The 18,779-nt window shown below is 52.2% G+C and overlaps 2 protein-coding genes across 5 annotated transcripts; one reads left to right on the top strand and one right to left on the bottom strand.

The window, feature by feature from the left end:
- Positions 1–12: 12 nt before the first annotated feature.
- Positions 13–17,793, bottom strand: LOC128307414 (CAD protein). 4 transcript variants are annotated; one of them, XM_053045239.1, is made up of 8 exons: positions 17,687–17,792; positions 17,579–17,614; positions 15,973–16,467; positions 12,342–15,910; positions 12,151–12,255; positions 907–2,961; positions 451–834; positions 13–392 (listed from the first exon to the last, which is right to left on the bottom strand). In XM_053045239.1, exons 3-8 carry the CDS (start codon positions 16,457–16,459, stop codon positions 195–197), a joined length of 6,798 nt encoding a protein of 2,265 aa, XP_052901199.1. In that variant the 5' UTR covers positions 16,460–16,467; positions 17,579–17,614; positions 17,687–17,792; the 3' UTR covers positions 13–194. The 4 variants fall into 4 exon arrangements, with proteins under 4 accessions (XP_052901199.1, XP_052901200.1, XP_052901201.1 ...); XM_053045240.1 differs by lacking the exon at positions 17,579–17,614 and having other exon boundaries at positions 17,665–17,793; XM_053045241.1 differs by having other exon boundaries at positions 17,579–17,749.
- Positions 5,540–11,869, top strand: LOC128307416 (uncharacterized). Its single transcript, XM_053045243.1, has 4 exons — positions 5,540–5,955; positions 8,385–8,522; positions 8,607–10,599; positions 10,659–11,869. Exons 1-4 carry the CDS (start codon positions 5,540–5,542, stop codon positions 11,412–11,414), a joined length of 3,303 nt encoding a protein of 1,100 aa, XP_052901203.1. The 3' UTR covers positions 11,415–11,869.
- Positions 17,794–18,779: the final 986 nt, after the last annotated feature.

Below are 18,779 nucleotides of genomic sequence, written 5' to 3'. Positions count from 1 at the left end.
TCCATTGCAAAGATACTTCGTATCGGAATAAACACTTTGAAAACTGGCACCAAATGACCGTTCGTGTTGATTTCTACCATCACCATGTTTAGGATTGATTTCGCATTTAAGATTAACTTCATGTTTGGAGACAGTGGCTCTCGCCAGCACTCACATACGCCGGGCATTCGAATTGATTTGTGTAGAACGATTTCTCAGCTGCGTCCCAGAACCATCGCCAGCAGCGCCATGCGCACGTACATGCCATATTCAGCCTGTCGGAAGTATGCCGCCCTCGGGTCACTGTCAATCTCCACACTGATCTCGAAGACGCGCGGCAATGGATGCATTACAATCATGCGCCGCTTGGCCATCGTCATGATTTGGGGCGTTAGGATCAGCTGTCCGCAGCACTGCGAGAAGGAAACGAAATGAGCGACCTTGTGAAACGCTAAACCCCCGATTACGTACCATCTCGTACTCCTGCTCGCTCACAAACCGCTCGCGCTGGATGCGCGTCATGTACAGCACATCCGTATCGATGATGGCCGTCTCGAGCGAGTCGTACTGCCGCTGGGAGATACCCTTCTTGTCCACGTACTGCTTGATGTGGCTCGGCATCTCGAGCCCGGCCGGGCAAACGTAGCGCAGGTTCACGTTGTACATCGTGAGCAGACGGGCGAGCGAATGCACCGTACGGCCATGCTTCAGATCGCCCACCATCGTGATGGTGAGACCGTTCACCGTGCCGATCTCCTCGCGGATGGTGAATATATCCAGCAGTGCCTGTGTCGGATGTTCTCCGACACCATCGCCCGCATTGATTAGCGGCTTGCGGCAGTGTTGGGCAGCGCGCTGAAATTATACAAAAACACCGAACGATTAGCTCACCCTCCACACACACACACACACACAGCCAACACTTACCGTAACGGCGCCCGGTAATGGGTGTCGCAGCACCACCACATCCGCGTAGCCGGCAATCACCTGGATGCTATCCTCGAGCGTTTCGCCCTTCACCGCCGACGAGGACGTTTCGTCGACGTGAACGACGCGACCGCCGAGCCGTTGCATTGCCGCGGCGAAGCTGCAGCTCGTCCGCGTGCTCGCCTCGTAAAAGATGGACGCCATCACCTTGCCGCGCAACAGATCGTCCAGCAGCCGCTCCTTGGCCACGCGGCCCTTCATCGTTTGCGCCAGGTGGAAGATTTCGTTCAGATGCTCCTTGGTGAACATGTCAACCGTGAGGACGTGGCGGCCGGCGAGCTGACGCTCGCGTACCCCACCGAGCCCGGTGCTGATGGTGATCGGTTCGAGCTTCCCGATCACCGACTGGTTCCCGGTCGAGTCACACCGTATCCGCGGTGGGAGCGGTGAGGCGGGACGCAGGGCCGCCTGCTCGCCGGCAAAGTGCACGCCGAGCTGCTTCACGTGCGCGTTAGTACCGTCCGGCGAGAGCAGCTGGAAGAAGGCTTCGTTCGTTTGCAGGTCCGGTTCGAGGTCGGCCGTCCGCAGGCCCACACCGGACCCGGAACCGATCGAGTGGTTCAGCACGTCGATCCGCTCGATGGAGGCCGCACCGGCCATGGGCGGTTTACCGCCGTGCCATTCGCGCACGTTCTGACCGTAGCCCGGGTTCACCAGCACCAACCCATCGACGTACGCCGTCTCGCCGCGCAGCACCACGCGATGCACGCAGCCCTTCACGCGCATGCCCGAAAACGGCGTCCAGTGGGCCTTGGAGTGCTGCGGACGGTCCGGTATCGTCCACTCCTCGCTCAGGTCGATCTCGACGTACGTGTTCGGTTGCTCCGGCAGGTTGAAGATGCGGCGCGGATTGGTGTGGAACTTGCTCACCAGCTCGTCCATCGTGAGCCGCCCCTCAGTGACGGCCGTCAACAGCAGCGGTAGGATCGTCTCCAGCCCGGGGAAACCCGGCGGCGGATGGTCCGATTCCTTCTCCTCCCGGGCGTGCGGCGCGTGATCCGTGGCAAACACATCCACCACGTCCAGGTTGTCCCAGAGCGCCTGCTGGTCCTCCGGGCTGCACAGCACCGGCCGCACCTCGCCCCGTCCCGCCCCGATCCGGTCGAGATCGGCCGTGGATAGGAAGAGATGATGCGGACACACCTCGCACGTCACCTTCAGGCCGCGCTCCTTCGCCGCCTTGATCAGCAGTATCTCCTCCTTGCGCGCTACGTGACACACGTGGATCGGCCGGTCGGTGAGGGAGGCCAGCAGCAGCACTGCCGCCATCGTTTCCCGCTCGGCATGCACGCACAGCGGTGCCCGCTTGGGCCAGTTGGCAAGGTGCGCCTGCCACACGGATATCCCATTCAGCCGCAGCGTCGTGAACGTTTCGTTCAGGTAGAGCTTCAACCCTGCCGCTTGGGACGCCAGCTCGTGCACGGTTCCGAAGTTGGTGGAGGACGCCCCGACGTACAGCGCGTAGTCACACCGTGCCCCCTTCTGCGCTATCTCCGACGCCTGCTGAAACGCACCCCGGTCGACTATCGCCGGCTGGGTGTTGGGCATCGCCAACACCATCGTTATCCCCCCGGCCAGGGCCGCCGCCGTACCCGTGGCGAACGTTTCCTTATGCGGTGCACCCGGTTCCCGCAGATGCACGTGCACGTCGATAAAGCCGGGCAGCTTCACCATCAACCGCGACGACATGCAGTCGATGTGCGTCTTCATCGACGGTGCACCGCCGATGCGTTGTATTGCCGCTACCAGCATCTTCGCACACTTCACATCCGTCACGAGCGGGATCGAGTAGTCGACGGCCAAGCGACGGGTTCGGTAACCGTGCGTCATGAAGCAGGACACCCGGCGGGCACCACCACCGCTCATCGGTGGGTTGATGACCAGATCGAACTGCTTGTTGGCCAGATATTCCGCCAAATGGCGCAACTCGCTCCCAGCACCGTTGCCATTGTCTTCCGCTGCTAGCGCGTCAAACGTCCACTGGACGCTCTCAACCTGCGTGGTATATCAGAAAAATTGGTATTATAAGTGTAACACAAAACTAATAAAGTAATAATTAAGATTTTTTCATACTAAATCATTACAATGACTAACTAGACTAGTGTTGTGCGTATTAAATGTCGAGATGTCTGAAAAATGTCGTTCATATGAATCTTTAGCGAGGAGTCATTTGAATCGTGAATTGACTCCCAAAAGATTTATGAATCCTCAGAGTAGTTCATACAACCCTTTAGTGAGAAGTTATTCAAATTGTTGATTGAATCAAAAAGTTTAATGAAACCTCAAAGCAGTTCATATGAATCTTCAGCGAGAAGTTATCCAATTCAAGAATCGACTCCTAAAAGCTTTATGAATTCTCACAGAGAAGTAGCAGATCATACCTTTTGGAGGTCTTAAGCGAAATGGCAGTTAGGGCCCATTTTTGGAAACTGATATCCGTAGAAGTGGAACGAACTCTTTGGAGGTCATACATCTTAAATGGTTAATGAATCTTTGAAAATTCATGAAGCTTTGAAACAGAGATTTAGATTCAATAATTCAGCTCAAAGATACTTTCTGAAATACTGTAAAGAATCTGCAATAGATTTGCCCAACACTAAGCTGTACTGCTCCTGCTTACGAGATTATGCTTATGATTTCACAAAGCTATGAAGGTCAGAAATTGAAGTTCACGATCCCCTAGATTAGCGCCAGCCTGAAGAAGCAAAGAAGCCAAATATTTTGGAACTCCAAAATTCAACTCCACGACAAAAATATCTGCCTAAAGCACCTGTTGCGACGGTGAAAGTTTACATTGTGAAAAACCTATATAGGCCCAGCCTAATCACATACACAATCAAGATATAGCCTATAATCCAAGCTGATGTCAACTTGTTACAAGAATTCGCGAGGAAAAAGCACAGAAGAGTTTTGGCGCCCCAAATGGGTAGAAGAACAACAGAGGAGACGCTAAGATAAAGATCTCAAGGAACGAGATCTCGAGTCATTAGGATAACATCATTAGACATATCAAGTCACGTCATTAGAATAACACCGGACGATACAATCGGAACAGGTTGTTACGGTAATCTTCTCTTGGACAAAAGAGAACTCCCCATTTGTTAGATGACAGCACTCGCCTATGAGGGATTTAGCGAACTTCTGTAGCGCCTGATAAGTCAGTAAGTACAGAACAACTGTAACTTTCCATAGAGCTGTGGCAAAACCTGTTTGCACCCCCTAGTTAGCGACCCTCTCATGGGGTCTCTCGAGGGGGGCTTCGTTCCACGGGGCTTCTAATTAAGTAGCGGCAAAACAAGAAAAGATGTACCGAGAAACCCTCCACCGAATGCCTGTTACCTCGGGTCGCAGGGTTTATACTAGCCCTGCATGCCGTTTACACATTGCTATTGCTTGTTTCAATGTTACCGGTATTAAAGGTTCGAGCGCCAAGAAACAAACCGCGACAGTGCCCAGATGTCTAATCCCGTGAATCAATTTTCTTAAGTGCCGCATGCGGAACTGGTCCCGCTGGACAAGCGGGGACACTCACCCGCTTATCGAGGCCGTGCAATCGCGCCCGAACAATCAGCTTCATTGACAATGTTTGCGTTGTGGGTGGTGGGCATCCACCCGCCTGCTCAGCTTCACGGTGCCCGAACCACATCGACGTTGCGGTTCAATCACCGTAATTAAATTGGCAGCTGCCGATGCGGAAAAAACACATTTCGGCAGAGACCTGACCGTGTGCATATAGCGCATAGCATGTGTCTGTGGATGGTGCGCGCATATAGAACCGTCGACACCCGGAGGAGATGTGGCCCCCATGTAACCGAGCTACGTCAGATTCTTCCGAACGGGCAGAACAGGCAGCAGATGGTAAGCAAAGCACAGGAAAGAGACCGAACAACACTCCGGGTTCGTTGAGACATTGAAAATAAAAATGACTGCGATTGCGAGGTCGCCGATGCTCGGTGGTACGGCACGGGTTGGGTCGGACCGGGTGGGTGCTATCTGCTCCGGTCGATAAGGAGACAAACAAATTTCTCTCATGCTCCGCATGCGTACGCAGACTCACAAACCCCACGGGCACGCTCACCAACCCAAGGCTGATAAGCGCCTAGCGTTCCTGCGCGTCTACCTTCCTTGGCGGCCCGCGGACAGGAAGAGGTACGCATCCGATCAGACTACTGGGGTACGGTCACCACGTATTCAGAACCGAGCCCTTCAGTTTTACCTTGGACTCTCGCGTGTGCTGTAGTGCATCGTGTACTCCGTGTGAGCCAGCGCGTCCGTTCGCCTCTAGAGGCTGCCGCTGCGTTCTACCGTACATCCGTTCGTATTTTGATGACTCGCGTGTTGTCACCGAGGCGCTTCTTATCGTACTTCGCTGCAGTTTCTTCCGGTCGGGGCGTGAGTGCATCTTGCCGGCCGGGTCTTGCCAGAACCAGTGCCTGTCCCCCCCCCCCCCACCTCTCCCTCACTACTCCTCTTCTTGTAGTACCATGTGGTAACCAGGCAAGATCACCTTTCTCTCTCGCCCATCGCGTCTCGCCCACGGTCCACACCGTAACCCAGCCCTGCACAGTGCAGCATGGGCCGCTCGCAGTCGAAGGAGCAACCGGGTGGCAATAATCCGTTTGAGGCGGAAATTGCCCGAAAGCAGCGCCGCGAGCAGACGGTCCGGGAGTTGACAGAGGAGCGGCGGAAACAGGAACGGCGTGTCCTCAAAGCGCGCCAGCGCGCCGAAAAGGAGGCGAAAAAGCAACAGCAAAAGAAGAAGAAATCGGCCCGGAAGAGTGGTGGGAAGAAGCAACGGAAGTCGAAGTTGGACGAGCTGCGCGACACGGAACCGCCACCGATCGTGCGCAAGTCCAAGGCCAAGCTCGAGGAAAGTGATTATGATACGGAGGCGAAGCGCCGAATGCAGCACCAGCTCGCATTCAATAGTGATATCTTCGTGCTCAACCAGCTAGTGCTCGGCGTACAGTTCTACGGTAACTTTGAAAGGTAAATTTACAGCACAGCAACTACATTTGCGACGAATCTCTGCGAGTCTTGAGCATTGCTTCCGCGGAACTGGCCTCCATAGTCTGGCAACCAACACTAGCAACCAACCAAAACCCTTACCACCTTTCAACCCCCGAGTTCGCGTACGTGATCCAGACGATATCCGGCTGTGGTTTGATTGAACTGCCAACACGTCGGTTTTACGCCACGGTGGTCATCTTCGGTACTGCGTCGCCGTGTGCGTATCGAGTTCATCTCGTGTAGTACGCTTATCTCGTGGAAATGGCATTGCATACGCGTCAAGAATGCGCGGCAGGAGCAGCAACAAACATTCCTTTCCCAAAGTCTATAAAAACCCACCGCCCGTCCAAACGTGTCGTGACCATCACCAACCAATTGCCAAAGTTTCGTTGGAGAATCGTCAGATCTCGCTCGCTTTCCATTCGGCTGGTAGCGATGTTGATAAGCAACCGTTCTTCGGACCATCAGCAGCACACTTGCTGCTACCCAAACTGTCACACCAATTCTGAACCCGTACCGTCCAAATGTATTGCGTGTTGGTGTTTTTTTGTTATTTCCTTTCTTCTTGCCCAGCAGACGAACTCTGCTTACGCCCAATGTCTCACCGGTGAGATGATTGGCTGCTTTGATGTCACCACCGGTTTGGGTCACTTATTCTAATTGATAACGAGTTGCTGATGTACCGGGTACCTGCTGGACGATATCGCGACCGCTATTACACGACACGACATTCTGAAAGTCGAGCTGTAGTCGAGGGTTAGTGGGCCTTCTAAAGGACCTCTTGAACCAGTAAGATCACCTCAGCGAGATTAAAAAAAATCCCCCATCTCAAGAAGCAAACAGAACACTTCAACAGTTAGATGGGTTGGGTCCAATTTGATACTGTACCGCGTCGAAGTAATCCCCCCGAGGTAATCCCTGAGATATAGATCTAGACTGATAGCGTAGGTAATTGTAGCACTCCGATCGTTCGATTGTTCGCTACAAATTGAACATTATCGAGTTGTACATACATTTCAAGAGATCTTGCCATGCAACATGTTTGACCTGATAAGAAGGCTAGGCCGGGGGCTCAAACATATGTTTGCTTTTCTGCGAAGCGAAGGATTCACGTCCGGACGAACTCGTTGGCCAGGTCATGAAATCGTGCTCGGGATTTCCGGACCCATCACGCGGACGGTCAATGAATTGTTCGCCTTGTAACATTTTCTACGTGCTGCGCTACATAGAGACATGCATGATCTGACTCATACGGCACCTGTCTGTACGGTACAGCGCGCCGTCGTCTAAACCATTCTCCACATCACGCATTACTGACAGCTCCGAATGTTTAACAAACTGTTCGCCGTGCCGCTCCGTTGAAGAAGCCGCAATCGCGCAGAATACCGAGTACCTCGGGCGGCGGAAGTACTTACGACAGGCGATACATAAAACAGCGCACGTTACAATGTAATGGGGTGGTTTTGATTGGGGCCTGGTCGACTGTTTGACACTTTGGCACACGACACAATAGCTACACCTGCATCGCTTCCGTAAGGTCTCAGCTTATCGCCCATCAACGATCAGATGTCGTGATGTCAAGCAGGGCAGTCAAGGCTGTTGCACAGCGTAATCGGTTGAGACCGGAGTGTCTAGAATCCGGGGAGTTACAATTTTAGCCTATTCTTACCCATAAAGAAGAGGGTCTTCCTACTTTATCTTAACACACAAAAAACCCCCCAGACATTCGCAATAATGCCTTTTTTGCAAGGTTGGGACGGCAGATGGTGGATTGGAGCGGAGCTGCAGTTTCATTGAGCAAATGTTCCGCATTTTGATACAAGGCTAAAAATATGCCATTCGTGACAGATTCGTCAGATTCGTCATCAGGTATTGCAATAGGTTTCGTGAGATCTACCCAATGTTCGGCGCTAAGGCAGTTGGAACCGTACCGCCAGAACAACGGTTCCATGTGGAATGTGTGGGCGCTGAGTGCAGAGATAACGTTTTTGCCTCAGCAGTCAGGCCCATTTCTTACTGGCGCCCGCAAAATGCGACATTTTGGTTATCTTTTGCTCATGAATGACGTTTGACCGACATCCGATTGCAGCACGTACGAAGTGTTTTGGGCAGCGAGCAGCTTCAGCACGGTAATCATCGATTACACGCATGAAATTGAACCATCTCAAGTAATTAGCATCACTATGGTATCCAGTGATTGATTGAGGAGCCTCCGATATGCGTTATCGGCGGAGTGCATCGCCGTGTACACCATCGGTCCCGTCTGTCCCGATGGTCCAGCGCATTTGAAAAATATTTATTACGTCATTGGGGCGGTGATTCGTAATCAATTTGCTGTAATAAAGATCTGAATCACTCAACAGGTTCCGTTCTCACGACCATCGTTCTGGTGAAATCTTCTCTTCCAGGGAAATGTGGGAAGCGGTCGAGCGGAACCGGACCGAGGAAAACCGGCGCAACGGCAAGACGTCACGCCACTGCAAAACGGTCATCCTGCCCGACCGTCTGCTGGAAGCGGTGGATACGCGCGTGAAGTTCTACGCAAAGTAAGTGCCTCTGTTACCCCTTGAGATGTTGATTTCCGCACCTTCTACACCTTCAATTTCTTACTCACCTCCGGGGAAAAACAGACACGGACCGCACAAAAACCGGCTGCTGCCTTTGCATACGCAGACCTGCTACGTCGTGCATGACAACATCGAAATCACGAACCCGGGCGATAGTTCGGTCTACAGCATTCTTACCGATGCGCCCATCTACAAGCTAGAAATCGAAGATGCGCTCGACGACAAACTGAAGCAGGTGGGCGATGGAGCTGTACGCAAACGGCGCAGTAACTGCCACCATGGGTACATCAAGCTGAAAAGTGTGGAGTTTATCAAACCGAACAATCCGTCACTGGATAGGATGATGTCCTACGGCACGGAACCGGGCCCGAGCGGGCTCAGGCAGAAGCTCGGCACCGCGAACGGCATGCCGAAGGTGAACAGTCTCAGTGAAAGTGATACTCTCGAGGAGGAGGAGGACGACGACGATGAGGATGATGATGACGACGATGAGGACGAAGATGAGGAGAATGCACGGGAAGGGAATCGTTTTGCTAAGCTCAAGTACCGGGACAGCATCATGGTGAAGTACCCGAAGGTAGGAAACGGTGTGTACGGCAAGAAACACCCCGAGCTACTGCTAGCCAATGCGGGAGTTCCATCAACCTCGACCAGCTCCACATCGCCGCCCAGCAGTGAGTACGATTATGCGTACATTACCGCGATCAACACACATCAACCGTTGAGTGTGATGCGATCTGCAGGTGGTGATGAAGCCCCGGTCAGCACGACCGTTCTGCCAGACTACTGCATCACAACGATCAGCTGCCCGATCGAGGTGAACGAGGGTTACTACAGTGACGACGAGTCGGAAGGAACGGACAAGCTGAGCACCATGTACCTGGTCAAGGCAAACGGACAGGGTGGTTCGCGTGGGAAGCTGAACCACCTGCACCATCATCCCCACCATAGCAATCCGGAATATACGACCGAGCGGAGACAATATCTCAACTCCAAGGGTTTTCTCGCGTACTTCGTCAACCTGTTCCAGGACACGCTCGCCACCGAGCTGGACATCCCGGCCGAGGATCTGCGTAACGCCACCTGGAAGGGTGCGGTCGTGTACAGCGGCCAGTGGGAAATCATACCGGCCATCCTCTGCCCGTGGCCACGCGAAGCCATCGAATGGGTGCACCGGAAGCGCGACGTCAAGATCAATCCCCTGACGCGCCAGAAGTTCCAGTGGCCAACGCAGCCCATGATCCAGAAGGTGAAATCGTTCGGCTGCCACGTCATACCGATCGGGTACGCACCGAAACAGGGCCAGAACCGGTACCGGCAGCTCGAATGGAAGATTGTCTTCCCGGAAGCGGAACGCTACCTCGAGAGCTGCCTCACCGGGACGCAGATCAAGATCTACATGATCACCGTGCTGCTGCTGAAAACGTTCGTCGAACCGAACCTGACGCCCGGCATGAGCATGTTCGGCATAGAGCATCTCCGGGCGCACCTGTTCTGGCAGTGCGAAACGAACTACGCCGCTTGGCCGGAAGATTACCTCGGCGAGGCACTGTTGCGCTTTCTGAACGCGCTGCTCGACCGCATCAAGACGCACACGCTGCCCGACTACTTCCTGCCGGCCCGGAACCTGTTCGAAAACGTGCCGGAACGCGTGCTGGTGGAGCTGCACAAGCGCATCTTTCGCATCACGGAGAACCCGGTGATGCATATGCTGATTGCGTTGCGCAATCTAAAGCTACCGAGCGCCCGGTTAACGTACTATCCGAAGATACGCATCAAGCGGCTCTACTCCTACCTGGTGATCGACAACCCGCTCAAGATAGTCAACCCGATGCTGCGCGACGAGGACGAGAACCTGGCGGCGGAGGACTCGGACGAGAACGATGCGAACGAGCGGGAGATTGCGGTCGGTTCGATGGCGTACTACAACCAGCAGGAGGTGGAGTCTCGCCGCAAGAGGACTCGCATCGTGCGCTTCCTGGTGGCGGAACACCTCAAGAAGGAACGGGCGGTGCAACCGGAGCGTCGCCAGTCGGTGGAGTCGATCGATTTGACGGTAAGTAGGGGGAAGGCTAGAAGCACTCCACGCAGCTAGGAGATCGTTGATTCGAGTAGTTTGTCTTCAACTTTCAGTTTCTGCCGCTCAAACACATGGAAAACCTGCGCCGGCAGCTGATCTACGGCCTCTTCGTGGAGCATTTCATCGAGATGGCGCGGGTGTCCTTTGGCTTTCGTGCCCTAAACCAGGCGCTGATTTATCTCCGCCAGGCGGAGCGACTCTGCAACCTGCTCGCCGATGACGAGGGCGTCGAGGAGGCCCGTCAGTACCTCAACCAGATATACAGCTTACGCCTGGACCTGGCAAAGGCTAATGCGAAGGGTGCGGATCGGCCGGCACTGCCGAAGCGGACCAGCACCAGCGAGCAGCGGCCGGCCGTTGGCCGAAAGGTTTCGGTAACCCGTCGCAACAGCAAACGTACCACCTACACCAACGTTCGCCAACCGTCTACAAAGCGTCAACAACAGCAGCAACAGCAGCAACAACCGCGCTTCTTCTCACCCGACAACGAAGACGACGACGACGACGATGAATGGGAGGACATCGAGCGGAAGGAAACCGAAATGGGCGGTGGACGGGGCCAACGGCGAACATCCCGACCGCATTCGTCGCAACCTGCTGGCGGGTTAAGGCGAATACCGTCCCAGCAGAAGCATCAGCAGCAACAGCAAATTAGTGTACAGGTTCACGCACCAAAGTCACCGGCCGGCCCACGGCGATCCAATGGGCCACGTCGCTCGTCCGACGACATTGACGACATCTCTCAGCTACTGGGGAACGTTACGGTCACACCGAGACAGGGTTACCGTTAGTTACCAGCAGATATAAAGAGAATTAGACAAAGCGAGAAAGCAAGAGAGAGAGATAGTTAGATGGAGAACAAATTAGGACGCGTTCGAGGTTAGGAAGAACCCTTTCTGTGATAAAAATGGTACCGGGATCTGTGACAGGGGCCGCTGATGCCTAAAATGCTGGGATGTTGCAGAGACAACAGCTGGGTCGGGGAAGTTATCATTACAAAGCATCTACAATGTAATACGGAAAGATACTACTAAAAAAACGACCTCTAAAATACCAACGAAACACGCTTAATTCGATGCGGTATTCAGCAATATGCGTTACAGGGTTTCCCGCAATTCTTTGACAGTTTGCCATCGATTTTTAAATCCGTCCCGAGATTTTTTGACTGCGTCTCATCAAATTTTGAATTCGTTCCGAAGTTTTTTTATTGGGGCTGTCCGGTGATGTATAGGTATCGGCGCCGGTCTTCACACGACAGGACCAGTCCAAAATCCCATCCAGATCGATTTTTTGTACACAGGACAGACTATCCGGCTACGGATAAATAGAGACAAGGAAAGCCAGAAATAATAGGCCCCTAGGCCTCTTGAGGTTGTTGTGCCGACACACAAGAAAGAAAGATGTTGAAGATGTTGAAGGAAACTGTCAAAAAATTATGGGTTACCCTGTTAGCAAACAGCGTACCATTTTGTACATAGTGCACCATCTTGCATACATTTGACTGGAATAATAACGAACGCTACTCACCTCAACGCCATGTTCGGTGTAAAAATCACCCGTGCCCATTGAAGCATACAGTTTGTAGCCCATCTTCTCAAGGATACGGATCGAGGGTAACAGTTCCATTTTGTGCTGTAAATGTGCGGGGGAAAAACGTTGGAGTTTAGATAACCATTTAGAGCTAATGGAAGTCGCTTTCCATGGATACGCTTTCCTACCTTGTAACTTCCAATACTGAGCAGTATAGACTTTTTCGGTATCTGGAATCCGGTCGACATCATAGCCTTAAGATAGGCTTCGAAGCGATTCTCACCAAAGCAGGCCACCTCACCGGTTGATGCCATCTCCACGCCCAACATCACGTCGGCACCGGCCAGACGGGAGAAGCTAAACTGTGGCACCTTCACACCGACCAACCCCCGACCATACATCACCTCTACGGGCTCAATGTCCGTGTGGCCCACGATGACCCGGGTGGCGAGTGCCACAAAATCAAAGTCCAGCGTCTTGGAAACGAACGGAAACGAGCGCGACACCCGTACATTGCATTCGATCACCTTCAGCTCGTTGTTTTTCGCGATCAGCTGCATGTTGAACGGTCCCGACACATCCAGCAGGTCCGCAATGTCCCGGGCTATCTCCTTGATGCGCTCCAGCGTCTCGCGGTTGATGTCCTGCGGTGGTGTGACGAGTGTCGCATCGCCCGAATGTACGCCGGCGTTCTCCACGTGCTCCGACACGGCCATGCACAGGATCACACCGTCCGCTGCAACGGCATCCACATCGATTTCCTTTGCCTCGACCAGAAACTTGGAGATCACCACCGGATGTTCTTTGCTGACGTCCGACGCATGCTTCAGGTACGTCTTGAGGTCCTGGTTCGAGTAGGCAACGTTCATGGCGGCACCGGACAGCACGTAGGAGGGGCGTACCAGGCACGGATAGCCGACCTCCTCGCAAAACTCGATCGCCGACTCCAGATTCGTCAACTCCTTCCAGCGTGGCTGCAAAATCCCCTTACGGTCCAGTTTGCGCGAAAACTTGAACCGATTCTCCGCGCTGTCGACCGATTCGGGTGACGTGCCTAGAATGCGTGCCTGCTGCCGATGCAGATCCATCGCGATGTTGTTCGGTAGCTGGCCACCCATCGAAAGAATGATCCCGGTGGGCTGCTCCGCATCGTAGATGTCCATCACAACTTCGAACGAAATTTCCTCAAAGTACAGCCGATCGCACATATCGTAGTCGGTGCTGACCGTTTCCGGATTGTAGTTCACCATGATGGTTTTGTGGTTTAGCCGGCGCAGCTCCTTCAGACACCCGACCGCACACCAATCGAACTCGACCGAGCTGCCGATACGGTACACACCCGAACCGATCACCATCGTGTACTGTCCCGGAAACTCGACATCGTTTTCGATGGCACTGTACGTCAGGTAGAGATAGTTGGTCGATGCAGGCCACTCGCCCGCCACCGTATCGATCTGCTTCACGAACGGCACTACGCCAAGCTCCTTGCGCTGCATCCGCACCGCCAGCTCGGTACTTTTAACGCACTGCGCAATCATGCGATCGGAAAAGCCGAGCCGCTTGGCTTCACGCAACATGGCCGCCTCCGGTACGCAGCCGTGCTCGAGCGCCTCCAGCCGATCGGTAAAGTCAATGATGCCCTTCAGCTTGCGCAGGAACCAGCGGTCAATCTTCGTCAGCTCGTAAATCTGCTCCACCGTGTAGCCGTCCTTGAGGGCCGCAGCCAACACGAACATGCGCTTATCCGTTGGCTGTTCCAGCTCCTGCTCGTTCACCGGCTTCAGGTAGGGGTCGAACCCGTTCACGCTATCCACCATCCGCAGCGCCTTCTGGAACGCTTCCTCGAACGTGCGCCCGATCGCCATCACCTCGCCGACACTCTTCATCGAGCTGCCAATGTTCTTGCTGACGCGCGCAAACTTTGCCAAATCCCAGCGCGGCATCTTCACCACGCAGTAATCGAGGCTCGGCTCGAAGCAGGCCGTCGTCACACCGGTCACCGAGTTGCGGATGTCCGGCAACGGTATTGCCAGTGCCAGCTTTGCCGCCACGTACGCCAACGGATACCCGGTGGCCTTGCTGGCCAACGCCGAGCTGCGCGACAACCGTGCATTCACCTCAATGATGAAGTACTCCTCCGATTCCGGGTTCAGCGCGTACTGGATGTTACACTCACCCACCACCCCAAAGTGTCGTATGACGCGAATGGCCGTGGAGCGCAACAGGTTGTACTCGCGGTTCGACAGCGTCTGGGACGGTGCCACCACGATACTCTCGCCCGTGTGTATACCGAGCGGATCCACATTCTCCATGTTGCACACGGTGATGCAGTTATCGTACGCATCCCGAACCACCTCGTACTCCACCTCCTTCCAGCCCTTCAGTGACTTATCGATGATGAGCTGATTCGAGTGGGCCAATGCCTGGTTAGCGAGCGCCCGCAGCTCGTCAGCATTGCTCGCAAAACCCGAACCGAGCCCACCGAGCGAGAATGCGGCCCGCGCCATGACTGGATATCCGATCTTGTCGGCCGCATCGAGTGCCTCCTGTATGGACACTACTGCCGCGGATGGTGCCACCTTTTCGCCAATCTCAGCCACCCGCTCGGCGAACAGCTTGCGGTCCTCGGTTTCAATGATCGAACTGATCGGTGTGCCCATGATCTTCACGCCGTAACGGCTAAACAGTCCGGCACGTTCCATCTCAACGCCAACGTTCAGTGCGGTCTGGCCACCGAACGTTAGCAGCACACCGCCGGGCCGTTCCGCCTTGATTACCTTCTCGACGTAGTAGCGGGTTAACGGCAGGAAGTACACCTTATCCGCCAGACCCTTGGACGTCTGCACCGTTGCAATGTTCGGGTTGATCAGTACCGTCTGGATCCGTTCCTCCTTCAGCGCTTTGATCGCCTGCGAACCGGAGTAATCAAACTCGCCTGCCTGGCCAATCGACAGCCCTCCCGAGCCCAAAATTAACACCTTCTTCGGCCGCTCCAGATCGATCGGTGCGGGCGGTACGTACTGCAGTCGCTCGTTTAAACGATCCTTTACCGACACGTGCACCTTCTTCGGATCACGCTTGTACGCATCCACCACCTCCAGGAATACATCAAACAGCACCTCCAAATCGGTCGGCCCAGCCGTATGTTCCGGGTGGAACTGGACGCTAAAGTACGGTTTCGTCTTATGCACAATACCCTCGTTAGTGCCATCGTTCAGGTTCGTAAACAGCTCCTCCCATCCTACCGGCATCTGGTTGGAATCAACCGCAAAGCCATGATTCTGCGACGTCATATAGCAGCGCCTGGTACCAAGGTGCATACAGGGCAGGTTATGGCCCCGATTCCCGTACCGCATCTTAAACGTACGACACCCAGCCGCCGTCGACAGGATCTGATGGCCGAGACAGATGCCAAAAATGGGCTTGGCCGTCGTCATCGCGAGCAAAGAGCGCAGATTTTCCACCACCTCGCGGCACATCTCCGGATCACCCGGTCCGTTCGACAAAAACAAACCATCGTACTCGGCCGGGTTTGGACGCGCATTCCACGGTACCACGTCCAACCGTGCACCACGGCTTACAAAGCAGCGCACCTGATTCAGCTTCAGCCCGCAATCGATAGCCAAAATTCGCGGTGAACCGGATTCATTGTAGGTGCGTGGCTGTGCCAATGATACCTCCGCCACCAGGTTGCGCAGATTTTGATTACTAAAGTTGAGTCCGGCAATCGACATGACACGGGATTGAACAATCTTGCCTAAAATTATGAATAATGATTTATGTTTTAAAATAATCTGTAAAGTTTTACCGAAAACCTACCTAGAATAGTGCCATTCTCACGTATCTTCTTCGTCAGTGCGCGCGTATCCACACCACTAATGCCAGGTACACCATGCTTCGCCATCCAGTTGGAGAGCGTCAGTTTACTGCGCCAGTGGGACGGTTCTTCACATATTTCGCTCACCACCAGCCCGGCTGTCCAGATACGGTTGTTCGACTCGAAGTGCCGCATCAGACCGCACTCGTCCAGATCGGCGTCCGGTATCCCATAGTTGCCAATCAACGGGTATGTCAACACCAGTATCTGGCCGTGATACGAGGGATCGGTCATCGACTCCGGATAGCCAACCATACCGGTCTGAAAAACGACCTCACCATCTACGCTGGCATTCGCACCGAACCGGTGCCCGGGCATGATTGTCCCATCCTCCAGCACTAGGTAAGCCGTTGGTGGTCTATATTCACTCATCTCACGCATCGTTTCCTCACTCGGCAAAACAGCTGTAGCTTTCTCGTTCGGCAGCATTGTTAGCTCTGCAAAAGGATGGTAATTTTTTGGTTCAATTTTCGTACAGACATTACCGAACCCGTTACCGATCTTCCACCACAATTTACTACATTTTATATCACGGCATCGCGTACACAAATAACGATTTTTAACAAACGAGAGAGAAATTAAAAAAAAAACTAAACTCTTACAGCTCCTACGGCGGAACGGTTTTCTGGCACGGCTTACAGCAAAACGTGCAGTGCATCAACTAACCTCAACATTTCGAGGTCACGAGCCAGATGTGCGTCGGGATATGAAAAAAAAATCCGACGAAACGAAAATGAAAACGGACCCGAAAAAAAAAAAATTCTGGTAAAGGAAAAGGACAAAACACGTTCTACCTCCAATCCATCATCATAGTACAAATGCGCTAGAGCTGTACAGAGCTAGAATTTCAAACAGGTTATTATCGTGCTTTTCGGTTTCGGTTGTGTTTCGGTTTCAGGCATTATGTTAATGCGTTGATATGGTGCTCTATCCTAGAACGAGATCACACATCTCACACTAAACCATTTCCTCCACATTTGCTTTACGATTTGTCGTCATTTTTTTTTTTTTCACAAACACGCACGCATGCTTGATTTGTCAAGTTGTTGCGGCGTTTTATTTTTCCACACATATAAATGCAAGATTAAATCATTAGTTTATGCCGATTGGTTTGCCACAAATTAACAAACCGGCGTTGTGCTATACTTTACACACAACCTTGAGACCGTCTCGTACCAAATTATTAGCTTTATAGTTGATACTGTTTTGGAAAACTATTCAACGCATTCACATGTGGCACTCTTTTGAAATACTTGGCATCGAATCGATTAGAAATTCCAAATGATAAGCGCTATCCAAACTGATAACATCCACGATGTTCGATCACACATGTGGAGCGGTGCGGAATTGCATAGTGATCGTGAATTGGTTGCGGACAGCCCTTTGACGAATTGATAGGTGAAAGATTAATCGTTGCGACGCATTTTGCGCCTATGGGTGCCTCATCGATGACCTATGGTGCCTCATAGTCCTGAAGATATGGATGGGTATATAACGCTTCCCGCATTCAAACCGTAATTATTGTTACCACCGGCAGCAATGACTTACAAAACAACAGCCGTCCGGATCTTGTAGCTAACTCAGCTAAAAAGCAATTGAATCTGTTTCAGTTCGCTTCTGTCTCGAAAAGCTACCTTTTTGAATGAGTATACACACGGGTTTTAGAATACGACGTATAAATTTTTAATCAAACAAAAACGAGAGCAGAAAAATAATAACAACACTCAGGATATCCTTTATCCCCATCCAGCACTGTTTTGTCTTCGACCGCGTGCGACCAGATGCTGACATAAGTTTTTTTTTCATTTTTCATATTTAACGAAACCTTGAAAGGCTTGACAGCCTACAACTCCATAATTCTTTCTATTCCGCTCATAATTCCGTTCGCACCATCTCTAACATTTCGTAAATACGGCGTTACGACGTTTAAGTTGCATTAACATATTTTGTATTAATCTAAATCTAATTTCATCACTTTCAGTTCAGAATCTTACATTCGTACCATGCAGTGTGAACTGCTACAATGTAGTTGTTTCAATCTGCTGCGGTTCGCAGTTTGTTTTTTTGTTTTCATTCTTGATCGCGATTCTTGATTACGAACGCCTTACACCCCTTGCACGGATTGGTTTATAATTTTGCAATTTTTTTTTTGTACATTGCTTGTAGCAACTGTAGTGTATTTTCCTATTTTTAATAACCATTTTACGTGTTAGAACAAATTAAATTGCTTGAACAAAACTCAGGCTTCGCACTTATTCTTTGCAATTCCTAATTATGTAGAATATAAAACTCAATAGTGCTTTAAACCAATTTATTTCCTTTTGTGGAATATAGTATACCTAAATAGTCTATAACCAACCTACTATTTCAAGTTCTCTACGACGTTCTGTAGTTTTTCTTGCCTTTGTCATATTTACACAAGTGGGACAGTACTTGAAGAAAGGCTGTAAACATTATTTTGTTTCTACTTTATTGTTTTATTGATTTTCTACTAAGCGAAGCCATAGCAAATTGCCGATAAGCCTAGAAAGTGGTGCTAGAAAGATTTACAGTGCAACGAGACAAACTATTGCCCAGTTGTGCAGTCGGTTTCGAACAGTGATGCCTTTCAGTCCGCAATCTTATAGAATAAGGGCATAAATAATAAGGGAATAAATAAATTGCCAATGGCGTCGAAGCTGTGAGTTACCAGCATTTGTGAGTTACCGGCATGCAACAATGTAAAGGATCCGCTGGCTCGCTCCAGCGA

This window comes from Anopheles moucheti, chromosome X (assembly GCF_943734755.1).
Source record: "Anopheles moucheti chromosome X, idAnoMoucSN_F20_07, whole genome shotgun sequence".
NCBI lineage: Eukaryota > Metazoa > Arthropoda > Insecta > Diptera > Culicidae > Anopheles > Anopheles moucheti.
This window is presented reverse-complemented; position numbering and strand designations above follow the sequence as displayed.